Source organism: Prionailurus viverrinus, chromosome C2, assembly GCF_022837055.1.
Source record: "Prionailurus viverrinus isolate Anna chromosome C2, UM_Priviv_1.0, whole genome shotgun sequence".
NCBI lineage: Eukaryota > Metazoa > Chordata > Mammalia > Carnivora > Felidae > Prionailurus > Prionailurus viverrinus.
This window is the reverse complement of record NC_062569.1, coordinates 89,226,076-89,251,729: the sequence shown is the minus strand read 5'-3', so window position 1 is coordinate 89,251,729 and position 25,654 is coordinate 89,226,076. Positions and strand designations below refer to the sequence as shown.

At 47.3% G+C, this 25,654-nt stretch overlaps 1 protein-coding gene across 1 annotated transcript in view; it reads right to left on the bottom strand.

The window, feature by feature from the left end:
- ITGB5 (integrin subunit beta 5) overlaps positions 1 to 25,654 on the bottom strand; it is a 124,171-nt gene that overhangs the window by 27,713 nt on the left and 70,804 nt on the right. The window contains exons 8-10 of the mRNA XM_047875115.1: positions 23,445 to 23,534; positions 14,514 to 14,648; positions 5,159 to 5,588 (exon numbers count right to left, since the gene is read on the bottom strand). Of these exons, the coding sequence (XP_047731071.1) occupies positions 5,159 to 5,588; positions 14,514 to 14,648; positions 23,445 to 23,534 (655 nt within the window). The remainder of the gene's footprint in view (positions 1 to 5,158; positions 5,589 to 14,513; positions 14,649 to 23,444; positions 23,535 to 25,654) is intronic.

Sequence of the window (25,654 nt, the reverse complement as noted above, 5' to 3'; positions counted from 1 at the left end):
CACTCTCCCATTTTTTTTATGTTTGAGAGAGAACCGCAGATGTCCCTTAATCTCTAACTGCCTGCCACACATTAAATAATTTTTATATCTATATAAAAATCTGTATGGAAAAGAAAAACATAAATATATGTATATATGTATGTATAACCTGGCCAAAAAGCCTACTAGAGGAAGTAAAATATTTGAGACCTTACTTAGAGGTACTTTGGGGATCTCACAGTCAGAAGACCTAAAGGGCTCTGTTCAAAATTCCCTATCCTATTTGATTTAAATTTTCTCAATATATGAAACCCAAGAAGTAGGCTGACCATTAATTAGCAAGCTATTCACTGCACCCCAGGCCGTCATCCAAGGCACAGAGAGTGCTGAAATCTTCCATGTGGAGACTGATTTCAACAGTTTACCACAAAGAAGTAACTCAAGTCCCAGCACATGCACTGTTTGGGTATAGAAACCAACAAAGAACAACAAAGTTTGAGCAATAATCTTTTACTACATTAAAAACAACTAAACAGGGGCGCCTGGGTGGCTCAGTCGGTTAAGCATCTGACTTCGGCTCAGGTCATGATCTCGTGGTTTGTGAGTTCAAGCCCCGCATCGGGCTCTGTGTTGACAGCTTGGAGCCTGAAGCCTGCTTGGGATTCTAGGTCTCTCTTTCTGCTCCTCCCCTGCTCATGCTTTGTCTGTCTGTCTGTCTGTCTCTCAAAAATAAATAAACATTAAAAAAAAAAACAACAAAAAACCAAAACAGACCATGTCCTACTTCTTATGTTCCACTGGGGGAGGGACTCTGAAGGGTCAACACTTTACGAGACTCAGAAGAATAGAAACCTCACGGTGGCTCCATAAAGCTCCCTTTGCACACACAGGGACCGTCTGTGGACAGAACCATTCCCTAGGTTATGTTGCCTCTAGAAACCAGAGAGAAACACAACACACACACATGGCATTCCCATGACAATGGTCCCAAAAGTCACCGCTTTCAAACCTTAGTCTGATTTGCTTCACTACCAACTTTTATGCTGAATGACACATTACAAACTTGTACTGTCTTGCATTCCCCCCCTCGGTCCTCTCTGGGGGTAGGGCAGACAACGAGACAAGGATAGACAAAAAGGCCAGAGAGAAGTGGAAGGAGCTTCTCTAGGATGTCCCCACCGAGCCTGGCCCTGGCTCCCTGCCTGAGCCCTCCCGTCTGAAGACAGACCACAACCACACGGCCCCTTGCGGGCAGGCTGCAGGGAAAGGGGCGGGAAGGACTGTGGGAGAACGCTGAAGTCAGCTGCTCATGAGCCTCTGAGTCAGCACCTTCAAGACCAGAGTGGCTGCTGGGAAACAGACTTCTCTCCCACAAAAACCCCAAATATAACAACAATCTAAGAGCTTGAAACCAATGGACACAGTTCCAGGCGGGCGTTCCAAGCTGATCATGGGTGCCAAGGAACTGGGGAACGGAACCCATCACCCACCCAGTCATGGCTGCCTTCCCGAGACAGCAGCAGTGTTCGAGAGACAAGGAAAGACGAGTGGGGTGCTACATGGATGTGCAGGAGTGAGTCCTGCCTGGAGCTGGGCTCAGTTTTAAGTCCTTACCAAATAACCAAACACAACAATGACCTCATTCCAGACACTGTTTTCCCCAGGAAGACTTGGATGGCTTCACGTTTCAACTTAGTTGTTGCTTTTAAAGTGAACGGGTATAGAGGGTAATTGGGGATGCAATGGAAAGAGACTCAAAATGTTCTAATCAATGAGGTATGAAAGTCATGCAACTTTAAGTACGTCTCAGGATGTATTACCCGAGAAAAGCACAACACAAAATTGTACACAGACACACACATACTAACTTAGAAAAAAAGTTTAGAAGGAAAGATACTGACTGACCTCTCCAAGTATGAGTGAAGGAATTATAAACAATTTATTTAATTTTTTTCTACTCTTCTAAACCTAAGAATTCTCCAGCTATCTGACCAAGCACACAGTTTCACAAAGGATGTACGTTAACCAGTACGGGAGGAAGGAGTTCCTTGTCTGGGTCACCAGATGTTCCAAATTAATCCCAGTGACCAAGACGGATGCAGACAGCAAGGACAGCCAGCACATCTATCGACAGAACTATTTTTCACATTCTCTTTAATGAATGTGTATGGCTTTTCCAACGGGGGTGGAAAACATCCTAAGAAGTTAGTGGCCTGAGACATCATGCATGTGGGAGCCTTGAGAGCTTCAAGAATCTGCCTCTTCTCTACCCAGGGAGAGTCTCTCAATACTGTAGGATTGTATGGGGTGAAGGGAGGCAGAGAGAAACAGCACCCGGGCAGAATTCTGAAATGCAAGCTTAACTCAGAACTGCCCATTCCGGTGGTTGGACAAAACAGCTGCGTACTCTCTCAACTACATAATACTCCTGCTTCCAAAATGACAAGTTTTCCATGCTGAGGCCACTCACACCTCACCCACACCCGCCCTGCACACCCAGACTCCGCACTGTATGCAAAGAAATGTTAACATCTGTCGGGGGGGGGGGGTGGGGAGAGGAGGCATCTACTGCATGCTGGGCCCCTCTCCTAACTAGCACCAGGCCAGGTCCTTCCTCTATGTCTTCTCCTTCAAAGTTCAAAATAATGTAGAAACAAGGGGTTGTGAGCTATTTTAAGACAGGAAACCAGAAGTACAAGACAACCCGTCAGTAGGCTGAGAAACTACGGGGATGGAATTGGCACGTGTCATCTGGCTTAGAAGCCCTTGCTCCCAGGCAATGTGGACACAAGCAGCCTTCTGCGTAAAGACATATCAGGGGATTGTTTCTGGCTCCTGAAGGAGGGACAGTTTCATGAGAATGGTTGTGAAAGTTTGAAAAAAGAAAAAATGCTGCTAAAAGCCAGTTACGGACACTGCCAGGCTCCTTGGGGCTTTTATGGTGCTGCTAAAGGGAAGCAAGGTCCATTCTGCCATGCTGGCACTCCTTAGGCAAAGCCTGGTGATTCACAGGGGGAGGCCGGCCCCTTCTGCACATTGGGCAGCGGCTGCAGCGACCAGAGGTGGTGGCACTGACTCATAAAGCAGCCAGTGGTCACTGAGCCCTCCTTTTGTTCCAGGCTGTGCACTGGGTGCTTTATTCACATTCTCTCTCGTTTGCAAGAGCTCTATGCCCAGAGTGACACAAGCAGCAGGTGGTGTTATTGGATTCAGACCCAGGACAGCCTGATCCTAAGCACTTTTCCTGCTAACACAGATAGAACCATGTCACGAATCCCAGACCCTCATCTCTTTGACAGAGTAAGAGTGGATCCCTGCTGCACGGTCAGCACATCAAATCCTAATCCTGTTCACAACTTGAATTGCTCCAGAAGGTACAGGGCATGTGAATGTCCTAGAGAAATGTCATGGGTGGAAGAATTAGGATTTGATGTGCTGACCGTGCAGCAGGGATCCAAATCAAATCCCAGGAGGCCTCACCTGCTAACCCATGTCCAGGCCACCCTCAGCACCTGCTCCTTCCACAGAGGGATGGTCATTCTTCCACAGTGACAGGTCATTTATATGCTCTGGTTTGCTTCCTATGTTTCTGCTTTCTCTTCCCTACTATACTCAAAGTTCCTTTCAAATCAGTACTTCCCAACTGTAAGACCATTTGCAAGGAGGAACCACAGAAACAACAGAATACACTGCAGAAGAAACTAAGATCCTGCCTAAAATTGTTCCACTTACTGTATTTGCAGGCAGCATGGTTTTGGATGGAGTGACCCCTCTGAGACACAATTCTACAGTATCTCATAAGAATGCAACTTCCAGAATGGGAGCTGCCAATTGCAATTTCACTGGAATCCATGGAAAGTCTTATTCTTAGATTGAAAACTTCAAGCGCTCAAACAGGAGACAACAAACACTTGGCTTGGCCATAGTTCCTTTAAAAAATTAAAAACCTTCAACTTTTGGTAGTAATGTTAAAAAGCACCTCAACAGTATCATGTGATTGTTTAACAGAAAATAAAAAGTGGACATATTGTTAGGATGTGCTAATGGAAGTGGAATGTCCAGATCACAGAAATGTTCAGCTGAACTCTGGGCCGAGCCCTCGTTATCCAAAATGACAACACGCTCGATGCTGAGAAGTGCACTTAACAAACTGCTAGAGTCCTCAGAGGAGGAAGAGCCTTGGTGTCTTTGTGGTAAGAAAAGAGCACAGAGAAATGTAAAGAAATTTTCAGATGTTTGACAGGCTGACATATGGAAGAGGGGGTCTAGAACATGAACCGGTGGGTAGAAATTACTGAGAAACAATGTTCTGTTCAATCAAAAGAAACTTGCAAACTGTGTCTGTGGGAGGCAGAATGACGGCCCCTAAAGATGCCCACGCCCCAATCCCAGAACCCGTGTCTGTGTTACCTTAAGTGGTAAAGGGACTTTGCAAGTTTGATGAAGTCAAGGATCTTAAGATGGGGAGACTCCAGGATTAGCCTTGTAATCACAAGGCTTCTTATAAGAGGGAGGCAGGAATGTCAGAGAAAGAGATGCGACAACAAAGCAGAGGTCAGACTCAGAGAAAGATCTGGGTGTGAAAGTGGAGGAAGGGGCTACAAGCTAAGGAATGCAGACAGCTTCTAGAAGCTGGAACAGGGTGGGGAACCACAACGGAACCGATTCTCCCCTGGAGCTTCTAAAAGGAATGCAGCTCCACGGACACCTGAATTTTAGCTAACTAGTATCCACTGTGGACTTCGGACTTTCATAACAGTAACAGAATGCATGTGTGTTGTTTTAAGCCACTAAGTCTGTAGAAATTTGTCAGAGCAGCAACAGGCGATGAATGCCATGTCTAACAAGGGAATAACCACTACCGGCCCCAGTGAGCTCCCTGTCTCAGAAGGCAATCCAGAAGAGACTGAACACCTACCCATCAGGAATGCTGTGCAAGAAGTCCTGGATGACTCACAGCACACACTGTGACCCTGAGAGTCCACATGCACTTGGCTGGTTCTTCTCCTGCCATTGTGTTCAACACACTGGTCTCCACCCCAGCCTGGTGGCAGGCAAGGCTTGCCCTCGCCTTCTCCCAGGAGGACAGCAGCAGTTAGTAAAAGGCACACTTTGGGTGGGGGATGTCCCAGTGGTGCCCGGGCCTGGCTCAGCACTACAGTGCTTGCGGGGTGCCTACCTGAGCAGAGGACCCCTCTGTTTCTGGCACAGGAAAAGTTGTCACACTGGCAGAAAGCCCCGTAGATCTTGCCGAACTCGCTCTCGAAGCAGGAGCACTGGTTGCAGCTGCACTCCCCACGCCCGCTACACAGGGGCTTGCCCTCTGCTTCCCGGCACAGGTTCTGGTATCCACTCTGGCTCTCCCCTTCCTGGCACTCGCACCTGGTGCCCAGGTAGCTGGGGTTGCAGTCGCACAGGCCACAGACGTAAGTCCCGTTCCCACTGCATCTGGCGCTGTCGGGCTCCAGCCCTGTGCTGCAGCCGCACCTGCAGCTGTAGGTGACCCCCACCTCCAGGCTGTCCCGGAACCCCACTGGCCGCAGCGTGAATGTGTGCTCCGCCTGCTTGCCGGGACAGCTCCGGGCCTCCGCCGACACCGCGAAGGACGCCTGGGCAGAAAGAAGAGAGGGGACGTGGCGTGGCTAGTCAAGAGCTCTGGGGTATCTGCACCGGCCTCCTAACCACCCCCCGGGGACCCAGGGAACTTCCCCCCACCCCCATCCCGAGGTCCTTGATGCAGAGCTGCCACTGAGCCCCAAGGAGGAAGAGGCCCCAGGCCACTAAGCGCCCTCACTGTACCAAGGACGAGAACACTCGGGCGCGCCCATGTTCGACAGGCACGTTATCTTTTAATCTGCACGACCCTGAGGAAACTTCGGGCTTCCACAGAAAGGTAGAGACTCACTCCAGGTCACACGGTTCTTCCTGCATTTCACTTGTATCCTATCCTCTCCCCTGGCCATTGTGGAAGTCACTTAGTCAACAAGTACTTGCTAAGCATGTCTTCCATGCCAGGCACTGAGCTAGAAGTGCTCCCTGACCTCACAGGGCACGGAGGTCCACAGACCCTGGCCGATTGCCTGCCCCTCTGCAGAAGGGTTTCCTCTCCTGCTGGAGAGGGGACGGGATGACCCTGGGTCCCTTCCAGGGTATCTGTCTTTCCACAGGTAACACCTGAAGCCTCGCTCACGCTCGACCCAGGTTCCTCCTCTGGCTGGTCCTCGTAGCTGCGTCTTTCACGATCACGGCCCCAAGGTCGTAAACAAGAGTCATCACAGATGAAACACTCCACACACATGGACAATATTTCTCTTTTTAAACAAGGCATGAAGAGAAGTGCCGCTACCTCCTGAGCTTCTCATGGGTTGCCCTGGAAACAGGCAGCAAGGTGGTCCTAGGTGGCAGACAGTGGTGCAGGAAAGATGCCTGTTGGCTGCCCACAGGGCTGCAGTGTGAGGACGGCAAGGACACCGCTGCCTGGCTGTCCCAGGGGGCGGAGCCTGGCTCCCCGCCACCTCCCACCGAGAAAGGAGCCATGTGCTGCGGTAGTCATCCAACACTTGGCTCAGAGCCCAGCACAGGTGGGGTCCGCAGACAGGTAGCTGGCACCCCCTGACCAAACACTACTCTGAAACGCTCCTCTCAACGGTGGCACTCTCTGACCAGACAGAGGCCTGTGCCCACTCCAGAAACTGACTCACTGCATCTGGCCAAATGTCTTTATTTTATTTCATCTCATTTCATGTTTATTTTTGAGACAGAGACAGAGACAAAGCGTGAGCAGGGGAGGGGCAGAGAGAGAGGGAGACACGGAATCCGAAGCAGGCTCCAGGCTCCGAGCTGTCAGCACAGAGTCTGACGCGGAGCTTAAATTCATGGACCGCAACATCATGACCTGAACTGAAGTCCGACGCTTAACCGTCTGAGCCACCCAGGCGCCCCTATTTTTTTTTTAATTTTTTTTTTTAACATTTATTTTTGAGACAGAGAGAGACAGAGCATGAACGGGGGAGGGCCAGAGAGAGAGGGAGACACAGAATCCGAAGCAGGCTCCAGGCTCTGAGCTGTCAGCACAGAGCCCGACGCGGGGCTCGAACTCACAGAGCGCGAGATCATGACCTGAGCCGAAGTTGGACGCTAACCGACTGAGCCACTCAGGCGCCCCAAGGTGCCCCTATCTTTGAAAAGGTTCCTCAGTTCATTCTGAAGCTCAGAATGGGTTGGAACCAGTTTTAGATGTTGTTATTCTTAATTCTATTATTTGGGCTGGATTAAAACTGATTTTTAAAAAGTCATCTAGGCTTAGTTGGTTATGTATCGACTCTGATTTCAATTCAGGTTATGATCTCACAGTTCGTGAGTTCGAGCCCTGCGTCAGGCTCCGTGCTGGTAGTGCAGAGTCTGCTTGGGATTCTCTCTCTCCCTCTCTCTCTGCCCTTCCCCACTCATTTCCCCCCTCAAAGATGAGTAAGTACACATTTAAAGTTAAATAAACAAACAAACAAACAAACAAATAAATAAATAAATAAATAATCCTCTATTACTTGTTTTACTGTTACTTAGGTAACAATGCATATTTTTAGAGAACACTGAAAACATGGTTTTTCTAAATGTTCTACAGATCCCTATCACTTTGGGGTCTTTAATAATTCTAAAAGGCTTCCTCTCGGATTCTAGGACCTGTGGGGCCACCCCAGTGTAGGGGTAGGTGAGACTGAGCAGGAGGACAGACCCAGCACTCCAGGCGCCAGAGAGAGGTCCTACTTGGTGGCACACATGGCTCCAAGGGGACTCAACAACAGACATCCAGGAATCAGTGTTAGCCAAGGGAATCACAGGTGAGCTGAGGATGGTGACCACTAGCCAGAATCACAGGGTTCTGGGAGAGCCAAACCAGCAGCAGACAGTAGGGACTAACCCATCCCCTTTCCAGAGAGGAAACAGGGTTGGTGGGTCAGGGAGCTTAATGCTGGTCACACAGCTGGCGGGGGTGGGACCGGGCCTGTGCTCTCCTTGGCATATCACTTCCTGGAAGTGGGGAAGGTGCCAGATGTTCAGTGTCCTTATCTGGCGACAGAGGGAGAGGTGGCCCAGCTCACTGCAGGGACCACTAGATGGTGATCCCCAAGGTGGTGACCAGAGGCGTCTCCAAATCATCCTGCCTTGTGCTAGCCTACAGATAGGAAGTGTGTGTGTGGGGGGGGGTACTTGACCGAAGCCACCCACGGGGCCATCGAGAATGCAGAGGTGAGCATCCCTCCATTCAGAGAGAAGCCATGGCTTGCTCAAGGCTACTACTTCTGAGGGCTACAATTGTGTGGGACCTATGAAGTGAAACGCCCTTGCCTCCCAAAGGCACCTGTGGGTCAGAAGTGGAATAAGCTACAGAGGAATAACCCAGACCAAAAGCCAAAGGGATTTAATTACTGAAAGATGGTGAGGAGTGTCCATCTGTGAGCATAACCTTCCCCCAGGGAAACGTGCCTGCATTAAGGGACAAAGTAATGAGAGAATTAAATCTCCCCAGTCTTACCAGCGTGTCTGTGTTCTCCAGGGCCTAAGTGCAGAAGCTAGGGGAGCCTCTGCATCAGTGCAGGGAGCCAGTCACCCAGGACTTAGAAAGGCTCACATGCCATCCACCTGGCCAGCAGCACAAGGACGACTGGCTTTAAGCGGTCCCGGTGGCCTTCCCCAGCTAAAGTTGTGGTCTAACCGAGGTCCTAGCTGTCGGGCCCATGCAGCCAGCCACCTGATCACCAGAGAATGACTCTAATTCAGCCATGGGGTCTCATGTCCTGCCGGGCACAGGAAGGCTATAAAAAGCACTTCAGGAACAAGTAAATCTGTTCTGCTAACCTCCTTTCAGAGTCCATTCCCTGAGGGATCAGGAAGGAATCCAGAGTCTGTCAGGCAGCTGGAATGAGACTTTTCCCTGATTACCGCAGACTTCAACTGATACTGAAAGCTCCCCAGTTCCTTGAGACTTTCCATCTCCCACTCGGAGATTCCAGAGAAAGGTCATGGACACAGCAGCCCTCCCTCCCATCCAGTCTTGTTATTGAAGCCTCATTGGGATGCTCCTGGTTTCCCCACAGGGCTCTTGGCCTGACCCTCGCTTTCAAAAGGGCTGCCCAGCCCCCACCCCAAACCCACCAAACCCAGGGCTGTACAGACGCCAAGTCCACCAGGAACTCACTGAAACAAAGCGCTGGGCACGGGCATGGGGTACAGAGCCCCACAGGAGGTGACAGGAGAGGGGGATGCTGTGGGAAGCCCGTGATGGGCTCACTGCGTCCTTTGTACTGGGCGTTAGTGCTTGCTGCACGGCTGGCCACTTGCATACTGATTTGTCAAAGCCGGTTCATGAGAAAATCAACTCCCAGCGGCCGGGCCCACTCCATCAGCACTGGCTGGTGTTGGGGCCAGAGGAGGAAAATTAGAGAAAACACAGAAATCACTGGAGAAGAGAACCTTATTGGAGATGACACTTTCAACAATTTGAGGAGTGTTTCTCGTTGAGGATGACCTTGTCCCTTACCCCCTGCCATCTTTTCTGCTTCTTGCCCAGAAGAGCTCTCTTAACCCAGAGAACACAGGACAGTCACAAAACCGTGGCCTCTGGTTGGAAGTGACCACAGAGTCCCTGCCTGTGGAAGCTTTAGCTACAGGGGTGAGACCCACCTGGCTGCCACCTGAACCCAGCTGTCCCAAGGCTGCACCCCACACACGCACGCCATGGGGCACATCTTCATCCATAGACCAGACCCAGAGGTACCCCATGACAGTTATTCCCTGTGTGCTTCCCCTAATCCCGCTTCCCTAGGGTAAGTCCCCGAGCCCTTCTGCTCGCTCTACACTCCTGCCTACTTCCTGCCATTTGCCACCTTGTCCATGGGGCTCCCAAATCATGGCACTGAAGAAAAACACCCGGCTGCCAAATAACACCAGACACCTTGGCACATCTGTCCTACCCGTATGGCCCGGGCCTGCCTCTGCAGCCTCCACTCCAGCCACCCTCTCCTCAGGCCCCAACACTCCCCTCAGCTGCTTCCTCCTACAAAAGGGCAATGCTTGTTCACAGCCTCAGAGCCTCACCTGCTGCTCACCATGCCATGCCCACTCCTCCCCCTCCATGCCTGGAAAACCCCTACTCATGCTTCTTAGCTCGAACAGCACCCCTGTGATGTCGTCCTTCTTCCTCGGGGCTGCAGTGACACCTTGCTGAGCTTTTATAGCCGCACCCATCACCCTCTATGGGGCTGCCTCATCTGCACGTGTATTTCCTCTGCCAGATTTGTCCTTGAGACAGATGTTAGAGCAGGGAAGTGCCCACATACTCAGTAGCCGGCCTGGTTGCTGAAGCCCAACTGTGAGCCCCCTAGAGAAAGCTCAGTCTGGGAGGAGGGACAGAAGTTTGCCTTCCTGGCCCAGGGCTAAGAGAATCAGATTGGCCTAGCCAGAAGTGCAGAAATGCATCTCTCTTTCAGCAAAAAGGTGGCTGAGGGAGCGCCCCCTCATTCCCTGCCAGGGCCGGCTCCACGGGCCTGTGTCTGTGCACTCCCAGGGCCCCACACTCCGAAGGGCCCTGTGCCATTTAATCCTCTGCTGTTGTCACCTTCAGACTCTGCATTTTTGAACAAGGACCCCATGCTTTGATTTTGCACTGGGCCCTGCACCTTATGCCGCCAGCTCTGCCCCCACTGCTTCCGGGGCCCTCAAAGAGCTAGCCTCTCGTGGGCTGGCGTGGCCCTCGCGGGCAGCAGCATGTTCAGCTGTGACGGGTGAGTGGCTGCCGCTCAGTGCCAGTCCCTCTTCATCCCCAGAAAATGAAAACTCTACCTCCCTTGCAGCAGAGCCAGGGGCCATGTGACCATGGCCTCCCGGACCGGAAGACAACACTGCGCGGTGAGCTGCCACGGCAGGCTTCCGTCTGAGTCAAGGGGACGCTCCCGGCACACGCGTGCGGAAGAGCCGTCGAGGGCATCCGTGTGGAGGCAGCGCCCTTCTTTCTCTATCGCAGATGCTCTACCAATCATCCCAAGACAGCTGAGATTTTTTGTGTTTGCGAGAAAATGCCATTTAAGAATCTTTTTTTTTTTTGTCCTCTGGACAATGTCCTTACTGTTTCTGAGCTATCCTGGCAAAAAAACAAAATCTGTACAGCACGGTGTCTGTATGTAAGTGGTAACGATAGCACCTTGGGCTTCCTTGAAAGCTTTTTCTTCCCAAGTGCATGAGGTATACCACAGGCTTTGGTACCCGCAGCTTCAGTTTCGACTGCTGGTGTTTGGGGTTCGACAGCAGCAGGATTTCCGGCAAGTTTCTCAGGTCCCCCTTAGAGCCTCAGTCTTTCTCACATGAAGTGGGGAAGTAATGTCTACCTTACAGGCGCTGCAAGAAGCAGAGGCAGCAGCAGTCAATCCCTACGGCAGAACGGGGCCCATGATAAACCCCCGGAGTGGTACTCATGTTATCCCCTCCATGATAAGGAGGACTAATCAGATGACCTTGGTTTGAGTGGCAAGTCCACTGCTTGCTAGCTGGGGGATCTCGGGCATGTTGTCACACTCCCAAATCTCAGTCTAGCAGCAATGGGTGCAGCGTCCCATCCCCCACCTGAGCCAGGGGGTGTGTGCACGGGGTGCCTAAAGGCACTCGATAAACTGTGTTCCCCGTGTGAGGGCCCCCATTCTTTGTTACCGTACTTTGCTTCGAAATGAACCCTCTGAAATAGATAGGACAGAACAGAATCATAGGCACTAAAAGGCCAGGGAAACGTGGTCTAGGGTACCAGCATCAGAGCCAGAAAGCCCCAGCTTTGAATTTTCACTTTGCTACTTATGGTAGTGGAATCCAGGCAATTCAATTCTTTGTGCCTGAGTCTTTCTCATCTGTCAATATAAATAATGGTATCTTCCTCACAGGGAAGTGGTGAGGAACACAGAGCTAATTTGTTCCTGGTCTTTCCTAAGGCTAACTGCATGTCCCTCTTGGGTCCATGAGGGACCCCAATATTCTCATAACAATTTTCTCATTTTTGCTTAAGGCAGCGTAAATTGCCTGAGTTTCTTGCATATCCCAAAAGAAATCTAACCTTATGCTGTCATTATCAAAAAACACCAGTTCCTTTGACCTTCCTGGTTTCTAGACAATTCATCGTGATAGTTGCTCGTCATTTGCTCTTTGAAAAAAAGAGAACTGAGCACAGAACTCCAGATGTAGTCTTACCCACACGAAGAAGAGTGGAACCATTATCTCTGGGATTTCAAAATACTTCCGTTAATATGACCTCAATGGCTTTTTTTTTTTTTTAAGCAGCATTGTGTATTCATATTAAGCCTTTGAGAATCAGAATCTGCCAGGTCCTTATCTTAAAAACTACTAGCAAACTAAGTTTCCTCTACCCTGTTAATAGTCTGAACTAAATGCAAGATATCAGTCCTGTGATTTCAATACTGCTGAATTTTGAAAATGATTTTAAGTCTTGGTTTTCCTGGAGCAAAGATAATCTGTGTTCTCTAGTTCTGTGACCTTTTCATACTTGATAAGCAGTCTTTCGTGAGTTCCACTCAAGCCAGTAGAAAACACAAGTAGATAAGAGACATTTGGAACCTCATTCAAGTCTTCCCTCCAGCTGACATTATGAACACTCCTCAGAAGCAAGTTTACTCAGCTACAAATCTGCCTAACTGTGCTGTCATCAACTCACATCATTTATCTTATCCATAAGGATGTCATGAGACATTGCCAAGAGCCTTCCTGAACCCCAGGTGTCTTGTGTGTGTGCTGTGGGTCCTCTCTCTCACTTCTGTCCCACTGCACCTATTTCTCCAAGTAAGGGTTCCTTGCTGGGTGTTTTTCATGTGTTATTCTTGCGCCTTCCTGACACTGCCCCAGGCATTCTAGTCACGGATCCACAGAACTCACTTACATGTCATTTTCTCTGGTTATCTCTACCTCCTTCTGTTTTTCATAGCTGTCTCTCTAAACCCTGTGACAATCATCTGGATTGATCAAAACAACATAAATATGTTGCAAAATTTGACAAGTATTAAAAAACAAAATTTTCTTGGAAGTGCTTCTTTAATGAGATGACGCTTTCCCCACCTAAACAGTCCATGTATATATTATTACTTATTGCTAAATAAGACAGGGATCAATTCTATTCCAATTTTGTATTGGTCTAGATTAAAGCACAACCTCCAAACAAACTGATTCATTTAATTAGGAAGATGGGAATGGAAGGATTTTTGTACGGCAATGTTACCTTATTCTATGAGTGCCTTCTGAGTTAAATGCCACAATCATTTTTAATTTTTAATGATTTATCATCTGACAACTGATTAGGACCTCTTTCACTTTTTTTTTTTTGTAAATAAGCTTGGAAAAAAACATGCTTTAGAAAAAGAGTTGTTACTTAGAGTCCTTCACTTTCTCAACACTGATGCCACGTTCTGAATTTTCCCTTTGACAGGGCGAGGCACCACTGTAAGACTTAGAACAGGCGAGACATCCACCTGTATGTCATAAATGAGGGCTGCTGTGAAGGGGAAGGAAGGAGAGGATCAGGCATGGCATGTGGGAAAGGCCCAGAAGGCCATATGGAGGCTCAACCAGACACGTGGCTACACCTACTTTTAGAGCTCTTTCCCCTAGAGCCCTGGGTATAAGTATGTGTGTATCCACTTTGGCCTTCATTAGTGCTTAGTGCCCCCAAAGATATGGTCATCTATTTTCAAGGTCCCTATCCATTTTTTTGGCTCTAGTCAGATTCTTTTATGTGTGGAAGAGAACTTTCTCTCACTGCCTTTCTGTTTTCTGAGCAATGAAACTATCAACATAGCAAGGAAAGGATCCACGGTCTGCTTCTAAGCAGCAGGAAGCTCTGGAAGACGTGTGGACAGCTCTCCATCACCACTCTGCCTGCCTCTGTGCCTGGGTTTGTTCTTTGTTCTCATCACCCATATATTCTCCCCCTCCCTTAAGCCCTTGGCTTGGCACATAGGTACATATCTTTACATACAATATTTCTTAATTATACCCACTTAACCCACACAGAGCTTCTAAGCCCTCCATCACTGTGGAGTTATCCATTCCATGTGACCAAATCAGAAGAAATGGATGGCTTTCTTCATATTTTGCAGAAGAGAAAAGGGAGGGTCAGATTATCCGAGACACAGAGCAGGCTGCAGAGGACTAGGAAGGATGGGCAGTTCTCTTAGATTCCCACCCATACTCTCCCACCTGATTTCATCCCTGTCAGATGAAAATAATAATGGTTGAAAACACCAAGGGCACAATGTCAACTTGAGGAAGCCTTAGGTGGCGATGCACTGAACATTGTCGACTGACCAGATCCACCCGGCACCTTAAACACACAACACAGAGCATGCCTAGGAAGGTCCCCCAGCATGTTATGCTGAGTTGGAAGACAGAATATAAACTCCTAAAGGACTCTAATAAGTCACAAAATTTACCAGAAGTCAAAGAATGATGACCAATGCTAACAGGTATAAATGGGGGTGAGAACTTACCGTGTCCCCAATCTTCAGGCCTTCACACTTCCTCTGGCCAGGGTAGGACATACCATCCTGGCAGGTAGCAGTAAAGAAGAGATTAAGATCCTCAGGCTGATCCCAGACAGACAGCTCCACTTTAGACCGGATGCTCTGAACAGAGAGAGAAAATGGAACCAGAACCAGTTAGTAAAGGCTGCAGTTCTCCACACTGGTTCTCTGAGGCCCACTTGACTATCTCTAACTCAGGAGTCTCAGGCCAAGGAAAGTTGGGCTTGGTTCACTGCCAGCCCCACATCCTTTCCCTTCTCTCCACACGTATGCCATCTTGCTAGACCTGGCCCAAAATCTCCCTCCATGAGCTCAGAGAGGTTGATGATGGTCCACCCACCATATGGTAACTTTATCTACTTCACAGGGGTGATGCTCTGTCCCTGCTCACCATTCCAGAGTCACTTGTCATCCCCACTCAGCTTCGCACATGCAGCTCCTCAAATCTTGCCATGTGCTCTCTAGACTGTGGGCCTTTCCATGAGCCTGGGAGAGTGTTCCCCTGGTCAGTGGCCCTTCTCTCTTCTTTTTCCCTGACTAGCATCTTGTCAACCTTCAACACCAGTTCAGCAGGCACTTTCTCCTGGAACCACCCTGCCAATCCCCATGCTCACACCCCACCTCCAGTAGATGAGGGCTACATGTGCTGAGTTTTGAACTGCATTCTGAAAGAGTCATATCTTACATGTGGGTGATGTTCTCAAGATGGTGACTGAAATCAACATCAGGCCAGAATTACCCATCAGAATAGAAAAAATAAAAGACCAAAAATATCAAGTGTTGAAAAGAATGCAGAGCAATAGGAGCCCTCACCCTGCTGGTGTTGAGTGTGAATTGGTATAAAAACCTTTAGAAAACCATTAGGCAGTATCTACTGCTGTTTGGACCAACCTTAGATCTACCAATTCATTGTAGGATTATATCCAACCGAGATATGTAGTGACCAGAGATATGTATGAGAATGTTTATAGCAACACTGTCTCATAATAGTTAGAAAACAGAACTACCCAAATGCCTATCAACAGCAGAACAGACTTTTAGCAAACCAAGTTACGGTGTGTTCGTATAGAACACCATATGCTAACAATTAATGAAACATGACTACATTCCATGACATAGATGAATCGTAGGACACTGCCTGAAAGAAGCCAGACACAAAAAGCATACATACTTGTACGGTTCTATTTATATGAAATTTAAAAGTAGGCAAAAATGATTGGTTACCCTTGGGGGATGGCAAAAGAATAGGGCACAACGGGTGCTTCGGGGTGTTAGTAATATTCTGTTTTTTGACCTGGGTCCTGGATACTCAGGTGTATTTAGTTTGTGAAAAGTTTGTGCAATTTTCTGCATGCCTGCAAGTTTAAAAACTTGCCAAATCTCTAAGGACATGCCTTTGGAGATTGAAGCCAAATGAACCAGCTTGTGTCTAGGGGCCACATCTTACAAAAAATACATCTGTTTATACACTAAATACATTCAGTATGACAGGATGCACACATTCTGAGAGACGAAAGCACACATGGACCCCAAGATCAACTGATGATCCTCCAGGCTCCCACTCCCCTTCTCAGGTGCACTTTGGGGAACATGGCATTGAACAGATGGCAGGCAGAACTTCCTCTTGCTCACGTGGGGTTCTTTTCTTTCTTTTCTTTTTTGCTGAGCCTATAGTGCTAAACTTGAATATGTTACATATGCAGTTTTCCCAACAAATTAATAGCTTGTTGAAAATACTCTCTGCAAAAAATAGTCTCCTCCTTTGCAACAAATTGTTCAAGTGCTTCCACAACTCTAAAAATACTCTTTCTTCAATCCACTTCCTCTTGTACCAGCCTCAACTGGCAGAGAGTTTGGTGAGCACCTCTCAACATACAGCACTCAACAGCACTCTCCTGCTAAACACAATCAGTTATTTCCAAGGCTGCCTTCCCCAGTGAGCTGTGAGTTCCCAGAGCCATACCCTATTTCTCCTTAGGACTGAACACACCTTCTGTTGAATGAATGGATGGATGTCCTAATGGCAGCTATGCTAACGGGCTCAGACCGAGTGGAAGAAACTTAGAAGTTATTTCTGAAAAGTCAAAAAGTTTATCCCTTTTACCGTGTCTTTTATTCCTGTGACTTATCCATCTCATAAGTGGAAGCCTGTATCTCTCCTGTTCACCCATTTTGCCCAATCCCCTACTTCCCCTCCCCTCTGGCAACCATCAGTTTGTTCTCTTTATGTGTAGGTCTGATTCTGCTTTTTGTTTGTTTCTTTTTTTTTAAGATTCCACTTATGAGTAGAATCATTGGTATTTGTCTTTCTCAGTCTGACTTACTTCACTTGCATAATACCCTCTAGGTCCATTCATGTTGTCACAAATGGCACAATATCATCCTTTTATGGCTGCATAATATTCCATTGTGTATATATACAACGCCTTCTTTACCCATTTGTCCATGACAGACACTGAAGCTGTTTTCATATCTTGACTCTTGTAAATATGTAAACATATGGGTGCATATATCTTTTCAAATTAGTGTTTTCACTTTCTTTGGGTAAATACCCAGTAATGGAATTATTGGATCATATGGTACTCTATTTTTAATTTTTTCAGGAAAACTCCATACTATGTTCCACAGTGGTTGTACCAATTTGCATCCCAACAACAGTGCATAAGGGTTCCATTTTCTCCACATCTTTCGCCAACACTTGCTATTTCTTCTTGTCATTTTCATGTTAGCCATTCTGACTGGTGTAAGTTACTGTCTCATTGTGGCTTTGATTTACAATTCCCTGATGATGCCAAGCATCTTTTCATGTGTCCATTGGCTATCTGTATATCTTCTTTGGAAAAGTGTCTGTTTGGGTCCTCTGTCCATTTTTTAATGATCATTTTTTGGTACTGAGTGGTATAATTTTTTTTTAAGATTTTATTTTTAAGTAATCTCTACACCCAACATGGGGTTCAAACTCATAACCCCAAGATCAAGAGTCATATGCTTTGCCAACTGAGCCAGCCAGGCACTCTGAGTTATATAAATTCTTTTTATTTTAATATTTATGTATTTATGTATATGTATGTATGTATGTATTGATTGATTGATTGATTTGAGAGAGATAGCAAGCAGAGGAGGGACAGAGAGAGAGACAGAATCCCAAGCAGGCTCTGTGCCATCAGCATAGAACGTGATGTAGGGCTTGAACCCATGAGATCACAACCTGAGCCAAAATCAAGAATCGGACGCTTAACCAACTAAGCCCCCAGACACTCCTATAAATTCTTTATAGACTTTGAATATTAACCCTGTAATTGGATATGTCACTTGAAAATAAATTTTCCCATTTAGTAGACTGTCTTTTTGTTTTGTTGATGTTTTCTTCAAGTGTGCAAAAGCTTTTTATTTTGATGTAGTCCCAATAGTTTATTTTTGCTTTTCTTACCTTTACCTTAGGAGACATGCAGAAAAATGTTGCTATAACTGATGTCAGAGAATTTCCTACCTGTGCTCTCCTCTAGGATTTGTATGGTTTCAGATATCACATTTAGGTCTTTAATCCATTTTATTTATTTTTATATACATGTTAGAAAGTGGTCCAGCTTAATTCTTTTTCATGTAGCTCTCCAGTTTTCCCAGCACCACTTACTGAAGAGGCTTTCTTTGTTTCATTGTATATTTTTGCCTACTTTCACATAGGTTAACTGACATACAATTGTGGATTTATTTCTGGAGTCTCTATTCTGTTCCATTGATCTATGTGTCTATTTTTGTACCAGTACCATACTATTTTGATTACTATAGATTTATATTATATCTAAGACAAGGTCAACTTAAAAAATATATATGTTCGGGGGTGCCTGGATGGCTCATTCGGTTCAGCGTCTGACTTTGGCTCAGGTCACGATCTCACAGCTCATGGGTTCGGGCCCTGCATCGAGCCCTGCTGATAGCTCGGAGCCTGGAACCCGCTTCGGATTCTGTGTCTCCCTCTCTCTCTACCCTGCTCCTGCTTGTGCTTGCTCTCTCTCTCTCTCTCTCTCAAAAAATGAACAAACATTAACTTTCTTTTTTTTTTTATCTTTTTGATATATATTTTTTTGAGTTGCAAATAACTATGAGAACAAGGCAAATCAATGTATCATAAAAGGGCTAGGTAGACTGGAGCTACATAAAAAATTACTTGGGATCAGTCACATAAAACATGAGGGCCCTGTAGCTCACCAACAAGACATTAGGAGGAAATACCAATCCTCCCACCCCATGAAGGTCTGCTGGAGCTGCCACCCAGAAGGGTTAATGGGGAGTTTGGTAGGGGGAGAAAGAACACTGGGGACTGGGACTCCTACTGAATGAATTGGTAACTATAATGGATAGAAATTAAATCTATGCTCTACTCTAGCCCCCCAAAGCCTTGTGTTGTGATCTGAAGTTTTTATTACTCCTGGCCCCCATAGGAATCAGAAACTCTTAAGATGTTGACAGCGGGGGGGGGGGGGGGGGGGGGGGGATAGGAATCATGAAGATTATTCAGTTTAAACCTATCAGTTTACGGAAATGGGAACTGAGGTCAAAGAAAAGGCATTGCCCAGGGTCATTCAGCGCCTAGAGGCAGGCAGGACAGAACCAGGCCTTCTTGATCTCCCTGCAGTGCTCTGACCTTGGAGAATATGGACAATCAGGTTGTATTCTGATCATAAAGGTCTATCTCCTATAAAAGACTATGGCCTCCCAGAGGCAGGACTGTATTCTGCTTGCTGTTTTTGTTTTGTTTTGTTTCTCAAGATGTAGACGGTATCTGCCACACATTAGGCCATTATTATATATTTGCTGGACAAATGAATGAATTAATGGAATGGAGCATAAAATATAATAAAGAAGCAAAGCTACAGGCAATACATGAAGACTTACAGATGACTCCTGAAATTCAGTTAACTCCTACCAGCCCTGCCCCTGAAGACATTTCCTTACTCCTCATCCTGGGACAAGGAGACAATGTCAAGAATGTCAGAAGTTTAAAGGCTATTAAAATACTCCATCAGCCTAGGTCACATCTGCAATTGCTTTAAGTCAGGCCAGCTGTGGAATGGGTGGGCGCAGACTTTATGGCAACAACAAAAAGAGAAACATGTGCTCCACTAGGAGACACATACACCACAGCCTCTGATACCACCCTCCACATGCAATTCTAGCGGTTTCCAGCTCCTTCTGTTCTTTCCCATTCTGAAAAGAGCCCCCAGTGATTCTCTGAGTCCTTGTCCCCTTTCTCAATGTGACACAGTGCTCGTGTTCTGTATGTGTGCACCCAGGGCCTCTCTCTGGGCTCGGGGCTCTCCTTAGCACCTCCAGTACAGCCAAGCTCCAGTTTAGCCAAGCTAAACCCCCTTGGGAGGACTTGGTGATCTCTCGCAATGAAGAATTTGGCAGAGCAAGAAAAGACATATAAATCAAAGCCCAGAGTTGAAGTTTCACATTATGAAAGCTGCATACAACAGACTTGAGTCTACAAGACATTAAACATGCCCTTCCCATTCTGCTCCCTCCGCAGCCTAGCTAAAAACCACAGCTATTTCATCTGTTACATGTGCTTCAACCAAAATCTTTTCAGAATGTCCCCACAGACGGTTTGCCAGCTCTCTAGGGGAGGTCAAAGTCAACACCCATACTTAGTCATGTGTTGCATGACTCATATGGGATCCGCCACAAACTGCCGAGGTGGTAAGGTGACACAGAGAAAAGCAAACAGTCCGGTTAGAGTTGGGCTTAGATCCAGGCCAAGGAGAGGAGCAGGTGAAAGGATAACCACCGCTAAGCTCCCCCACACACATGCACACGCACACACGCACACTCAAGGCCCAGCCTGGGCCCTCCCCTCTGTCAGAAATGACCACAGCCAGTGAAGCAGGTCCTAATCACTGTTGGGCACCAACACGGCTTCCACCCGTTGGACTTGGCTCCAAATACCTTGCTGTCTCACATTCGTATATTTAATAGCTTTCAAATCCCCACTGAGGGAAAGAGGCAGAAGTAGGGAATTAACGACGATCCTAACTTTTTGGGTTGACGCACACGTTCAATACCGTGGTGATGGTGGTGATGGTTTCAAAGATGTGTATACATGTCAAAACTTAACAAGTTTTACACTTTCAATCTGTACAGTTTATTTGTTCCCCATCTCAATAACGCTGCTTTAAATTTTTCCAGTGAACTGTTGATAGCATTCCAGAATCACCCATGTTAAAAGTTGAGTTTCCGGGTGCCTGGGTGGCTCAGTCGGTTGAGCATCTGACTTCGGCTCAGGTCATGATCTTGCGGCTCGTGAGTTCGAGCCCCACGTCGGTCTCTGCGCTGACAGCTCGGAGCCTGGAACCTACTTTGGATTCTGTGTCCTCCTCTCTCTCCGCCCCACCCCTGCTTGTGCTCTGTCTCTGTCTTTCAAAAATGAATAAACATTAAAAAAATTTAAAAAAATAGTTGAGTTTCAAATGTTCATTCATAAGTTGTGTGTCTCATTTCCTAACGCATTCTTTCATAGGAACCAGATGAACTCAGAGCTAAGCTACAGTTCTGGATTCCCAGACTTCTTCAGGGGTTTCATCCCAGGTTAAATGTAGCTCCTGCCTAGAAAAGATCATTTTCTATGCTCATCCCAATCCTGACTCCTTAACAGCAGACAGGGCTCTCGGCTCCTCTCCTAACCTCCACCAACCACACGAAGCATATTCCCCAGGTCCCTGGATTTTAATTAGGAAAATGAGTTTAGGGGCACCTGGGTGGCTCAGTCAGTTAAGTGTCTGACTGTTGGTATCGGCTCAGGTCATGATATCATGGTTCATGAGATCGAGCCCCACATCTGGCTCTGGGCTGACAGCGCAGGGCCTGCTTGGGATTCTCTCTCACTTCCTCCCTCTCTGCCCCTCCCCTGCTTATGCACTCTCTCTCTCTCTCTCAAATAGATAAATAAACATTACAAAAAAAGATGAATTTATATGTAATAAACTTGCTCAGAGCCACTGTAACACATCTCAGGGAAAGAACTCCCCCAGTTATTTACAAGCTCCCACACAGAAAACCTACAATGCCCTGTGCTCCCTGGTTTTTAGTGGTCCCACACACAGATATCAAAGTACAGAACCACCCAGCCACACAAAGCACCAACAGAGCAGAGTGTTTTTTCCATTTCTGGCAAATACCACCCAGTCAGTTCTGTGCAACTCAGAGTCATTATGCTCTCCTTTCTTAAAGTCATGAGGAGCAGAGGGCCTAGGCCTTCAGCACGTAGCACTCTTAGGGGAGCCCCAGAGGTAGCCCCAGAGGCTCCTGGGGAGCCTCCCAGCAGGATCTGAACTCAGAAGCTGACTGAGGATGAAAATCCGCCCTAGAAACCCAGGAGAAATTCTCACCCACCCTAGAGCCCAAGATGGGCTTGCTCTTCAGCCACTTATTCCCCAAAGGTGTGGGCTTGGCAGGAGACAAGCTATGGTCACCCCCACCCCCAGTGACAGCAGGCCTAGCAGCAGCCCCTCTCCTTACCCAGGGGTCTCTCAGCCACGGTGCCCCCAGAGGCAGCAGTCCTAGCTCCTACTTTAACTCCTTTAGTCCAGCATCCAGAGCTTGAGGCCGAATAAGTTCACAAAAAGAGAGGCTCTCAGAAAGGGGGTGACATTTGGCAGGCCTGGGCCCCCTCCCTCACACACACACTCTCTTCCCAGACACTCTCTCGGTAGGTCACGTTTCCACTCACTGTGGAAATGTGAAAACCACCAAAGGTGAACCTGGAAACCCTGGCCCACTGAGTCTGGTGAAGACTTAAATGTCAGGGAACAGAAAAGAGGATGTCAGTATGTAGGGAACAGGGTAGGAAGAGGGGAAGGAAGTCTGGTTTCTCTCAACAGGAAGTTCTAGGAGTGAGGGGGAATCAGAGCACTTGTGAGAGGAAGAGGATCCTTGTGTGCAATAGAAGATGGGGAGGGCAGAGGACAGAAAACCATCCACAAATCCTCACTGCCACTCAGCTCACGCCAGGACCACTGAGGGCTCTGGGGTCCCCCAGTGGTGAGGACATTACCTCCGACTCCTGGTCTAACTGAGCAATATTTTGTAACTCAAAAGAGGGCTGCACCAGCAGGTTGACAAAGTCAACCCTGGAAAGGCAGAGTTCCACATACTCATTTGTACATCAGTCATGGTTGGGAAAGTAAAATGGCTTCTCTACCACACATGTGATGCCATAGTGGATAATCAGGTTCCCAGGTCTGCCCACAAATGTCTATTTTCATGAGTTTAGGACTAGTAGTGCTACTTCAACGACATTTGCTTTATGTACACTTTGATTTAACAGGAAGATGTACCCTGAATTCCAATTTGTGAATTACCTGGCCCCGTGAAGGACTGATAGCGGGGCTTAGCAGGGAGGGGAGAGCTGAGGGTATAAACTTGCCAGCACGAGAACCTGTGCTTGCCATTTTCCTGAGAAAAGTAGGTCTGAGTCAAGTACTCCTCGGGTATCTGGAACTGAGGGAAAGGAGGACAGGAGGGAGAACCTGTGCCCACCCAACCGTGGTGCTCCAGTGGGGGGCCCAGGCTGTCACGGAGTCAGAACCTGAGCATGTCCAGGGGCCACTGGCCAGAGTCTGACTGAGCCATTTGCTGCTCACTGGGTTCAAATTTTGATGAGAGTCAAGAGAACAGAGGTGAGGGGAGAGGATGCATCAAGTAGGATGCGGGCCTTCTCCACCACAAACCGGAGTGAAGGAGGAAGGCACCAAACTCAAGAGGCAGGCGGCAGGAAGCAGAGCCATGTACGCAGGCTGCCCATGTACGCATTCACTGCCCACTTGCGTCCACAGCAGCTCCTGGAGCCTCAGCGGGAGAGGGCGGGAGGAGGCAGTGGGGAAGAAACTAGTGACTTACGTTGTACGCATTGATGATCAGCTGAATGATATTTTTGGAGTCTCCATGTAAAATCTCCACTGTTGTTCCAGGTATCAGGGCTGTAAAATTCTTGAAGGAAAAAAAAAAAAAAAGAAAGAAGAGATATAAGCCAATTTTGTCCTTCTATACCGTCAGAGTAAACACTGGTCTCCTGAGCTAGACCAGCAAGGGCCCCCCAGCACCACACTCTGCCAGTCTTGCACACCATAAACTGGAGAAGGTGTCACAAGGAAAGTCGAGCACGGGCCCTGGGGAACAGAGCTATGCAGCAGGCTGTGGAACATCAACCTTCGAAGGTCTAAGTGCAAAGGGGCCTGGCAAGATCTGTTCCCAAAGTAGAATGTCCTGCTCCTTCTGGGAGGCCGCTCCTGTCTGGCATGTAACAGACAGATCTCTGAAATTTCATCCTCTATGGACAACATACTCTTGATATTCTTTTTTTTTTTTTATGAAATTTATTGACAAATTGGTTTCCATACAACACCCAGTGCTCACCCCAAAAGGTGCCCTCCTCAATACCCATCACCCACCCTCTCCTCCCTCCCACCCCCCATCAACCCTCAGTTTGTTCTCAGTTTTTAACAGTCTCTTATGCTTTGGCTCTCTCCCATTCTAACCTCTTTTTTTTTTTTTTCCTTCCCCTCCCCCATGGGTTCCTGTTAAGTTTCTCAGGATCCACATAAGAGTGAAACCATATGGTATCTGTCTTTCTCTGTATGGCTTATTTCACTTAGCATCACACTCTCCAGTTCCATCCACGTTGCTACAAAAGGCCATATTTCATTTTTTTCTCATTGCCACGTAATATTCCATTGTGTATATAAACCACAATTTCTTTATCCATTCATCAGTTGATGGACATTTAGGCTCTTTCCATAATTTGGCTATTGTTGAGAGTGCTGCTATGAACATTGGGGTACAAGTGGCCCTATGCATCAGTACTCCTGTATCCCTTGGATAAATTCCTAGCAGTGCTATTGCTGGGTCATAGGGTAGGTCTATTTTCAATTTTCTGAGGAACTTCCACACTGCTTTCCAGAGCGGCTGCACCAATTTGCATTCCCACCAACAGTGCAAGAGGGTTCCCGTTTCTCCACATCCTCTCCAGCATCTATAGTCTCCTGATTTGTTCATTTTGGCCACTCTGACTGGCGTGAGGTGATACCTGAGTGTGGTTTTGATTTGTATTTCCCTGATAAGGAGCAACGCTGAACATCTTTTCATGTGCCTGTTGGCCATCCGGATGTCTTCTTTAGAGAAGTGTCTACTCATGTTTTCTGCCCATTTCTTCACTGGGTTATTTGTTTTCCGGGTGTGGAGTTTGGGGAGCTCTTTATAGATTTTGGATACTAGCCCTTTGTCCGATATGTCATTTGCGAATATCTTTTCCCATTCCGTTGGTTGCCTTTTAGTTTTGTTGGTTGTTTCCTTTGCTGTGCAGAAGCTTTTTATCTTCATAAGGTCCCAGTAATTCACTTTTGCTTTTAATTCCCTTGCCTTTGGGGATGTGTCGAGTAAGAGATTGCTACGGCTGAGGTCAGAGAGGTCTTTTCCTGCTTTCTCCTCTAAGGTTTTGATGGTTTCCTGTCTCACATTCAGGTCCTTTATCCATTTTGAGTTTATTTTTGTGAATGGTGTGAGAAAGTGGTCTAGTTTCAACCTTCTGCATGTTGCTGTCCAGTTCTCCCAGCACCATTTGTTAAAGAGACTGTCTTTTTTCCATTGGATGTTCTTTCCTGCTTTGTCAAAGATGAGTTGGCCATACGTTTGTGAGTCTAGTTCTGGGGTTTCTATTCTATTCCATTGGTCTATGTGTCTGTTTTTGTGCCAATTACTCTTGATATTCTTGCCATCTTTCCTCAAGTCTACCTAGATCCATATTCCCAGCTTCAGCTCAAGGATGCCCACAATCTTTTCAGCAGGAGTAAAAGGGGAATCTCTTCTAAGTCTCTCAAATATGGCCTCTTTCCTGAATAGGGAACTGACATGTGAGTGATGGCCTCCCAAGGACATCTGGGTATCTCTGGGTGAAATCCTGTGGCACAGCAGGCAGCCTTGAAGTGGTTGCCTTTCCTCTTTCATTTGTCCTAGTGACTGAGTATGTCACTTATTAAAGTTTCTAGACCTCTAGAAACACCCACTGCCCTCAGCCTGCCTTGGACTATGTGGACCTACTCCCTGAGCAAGGT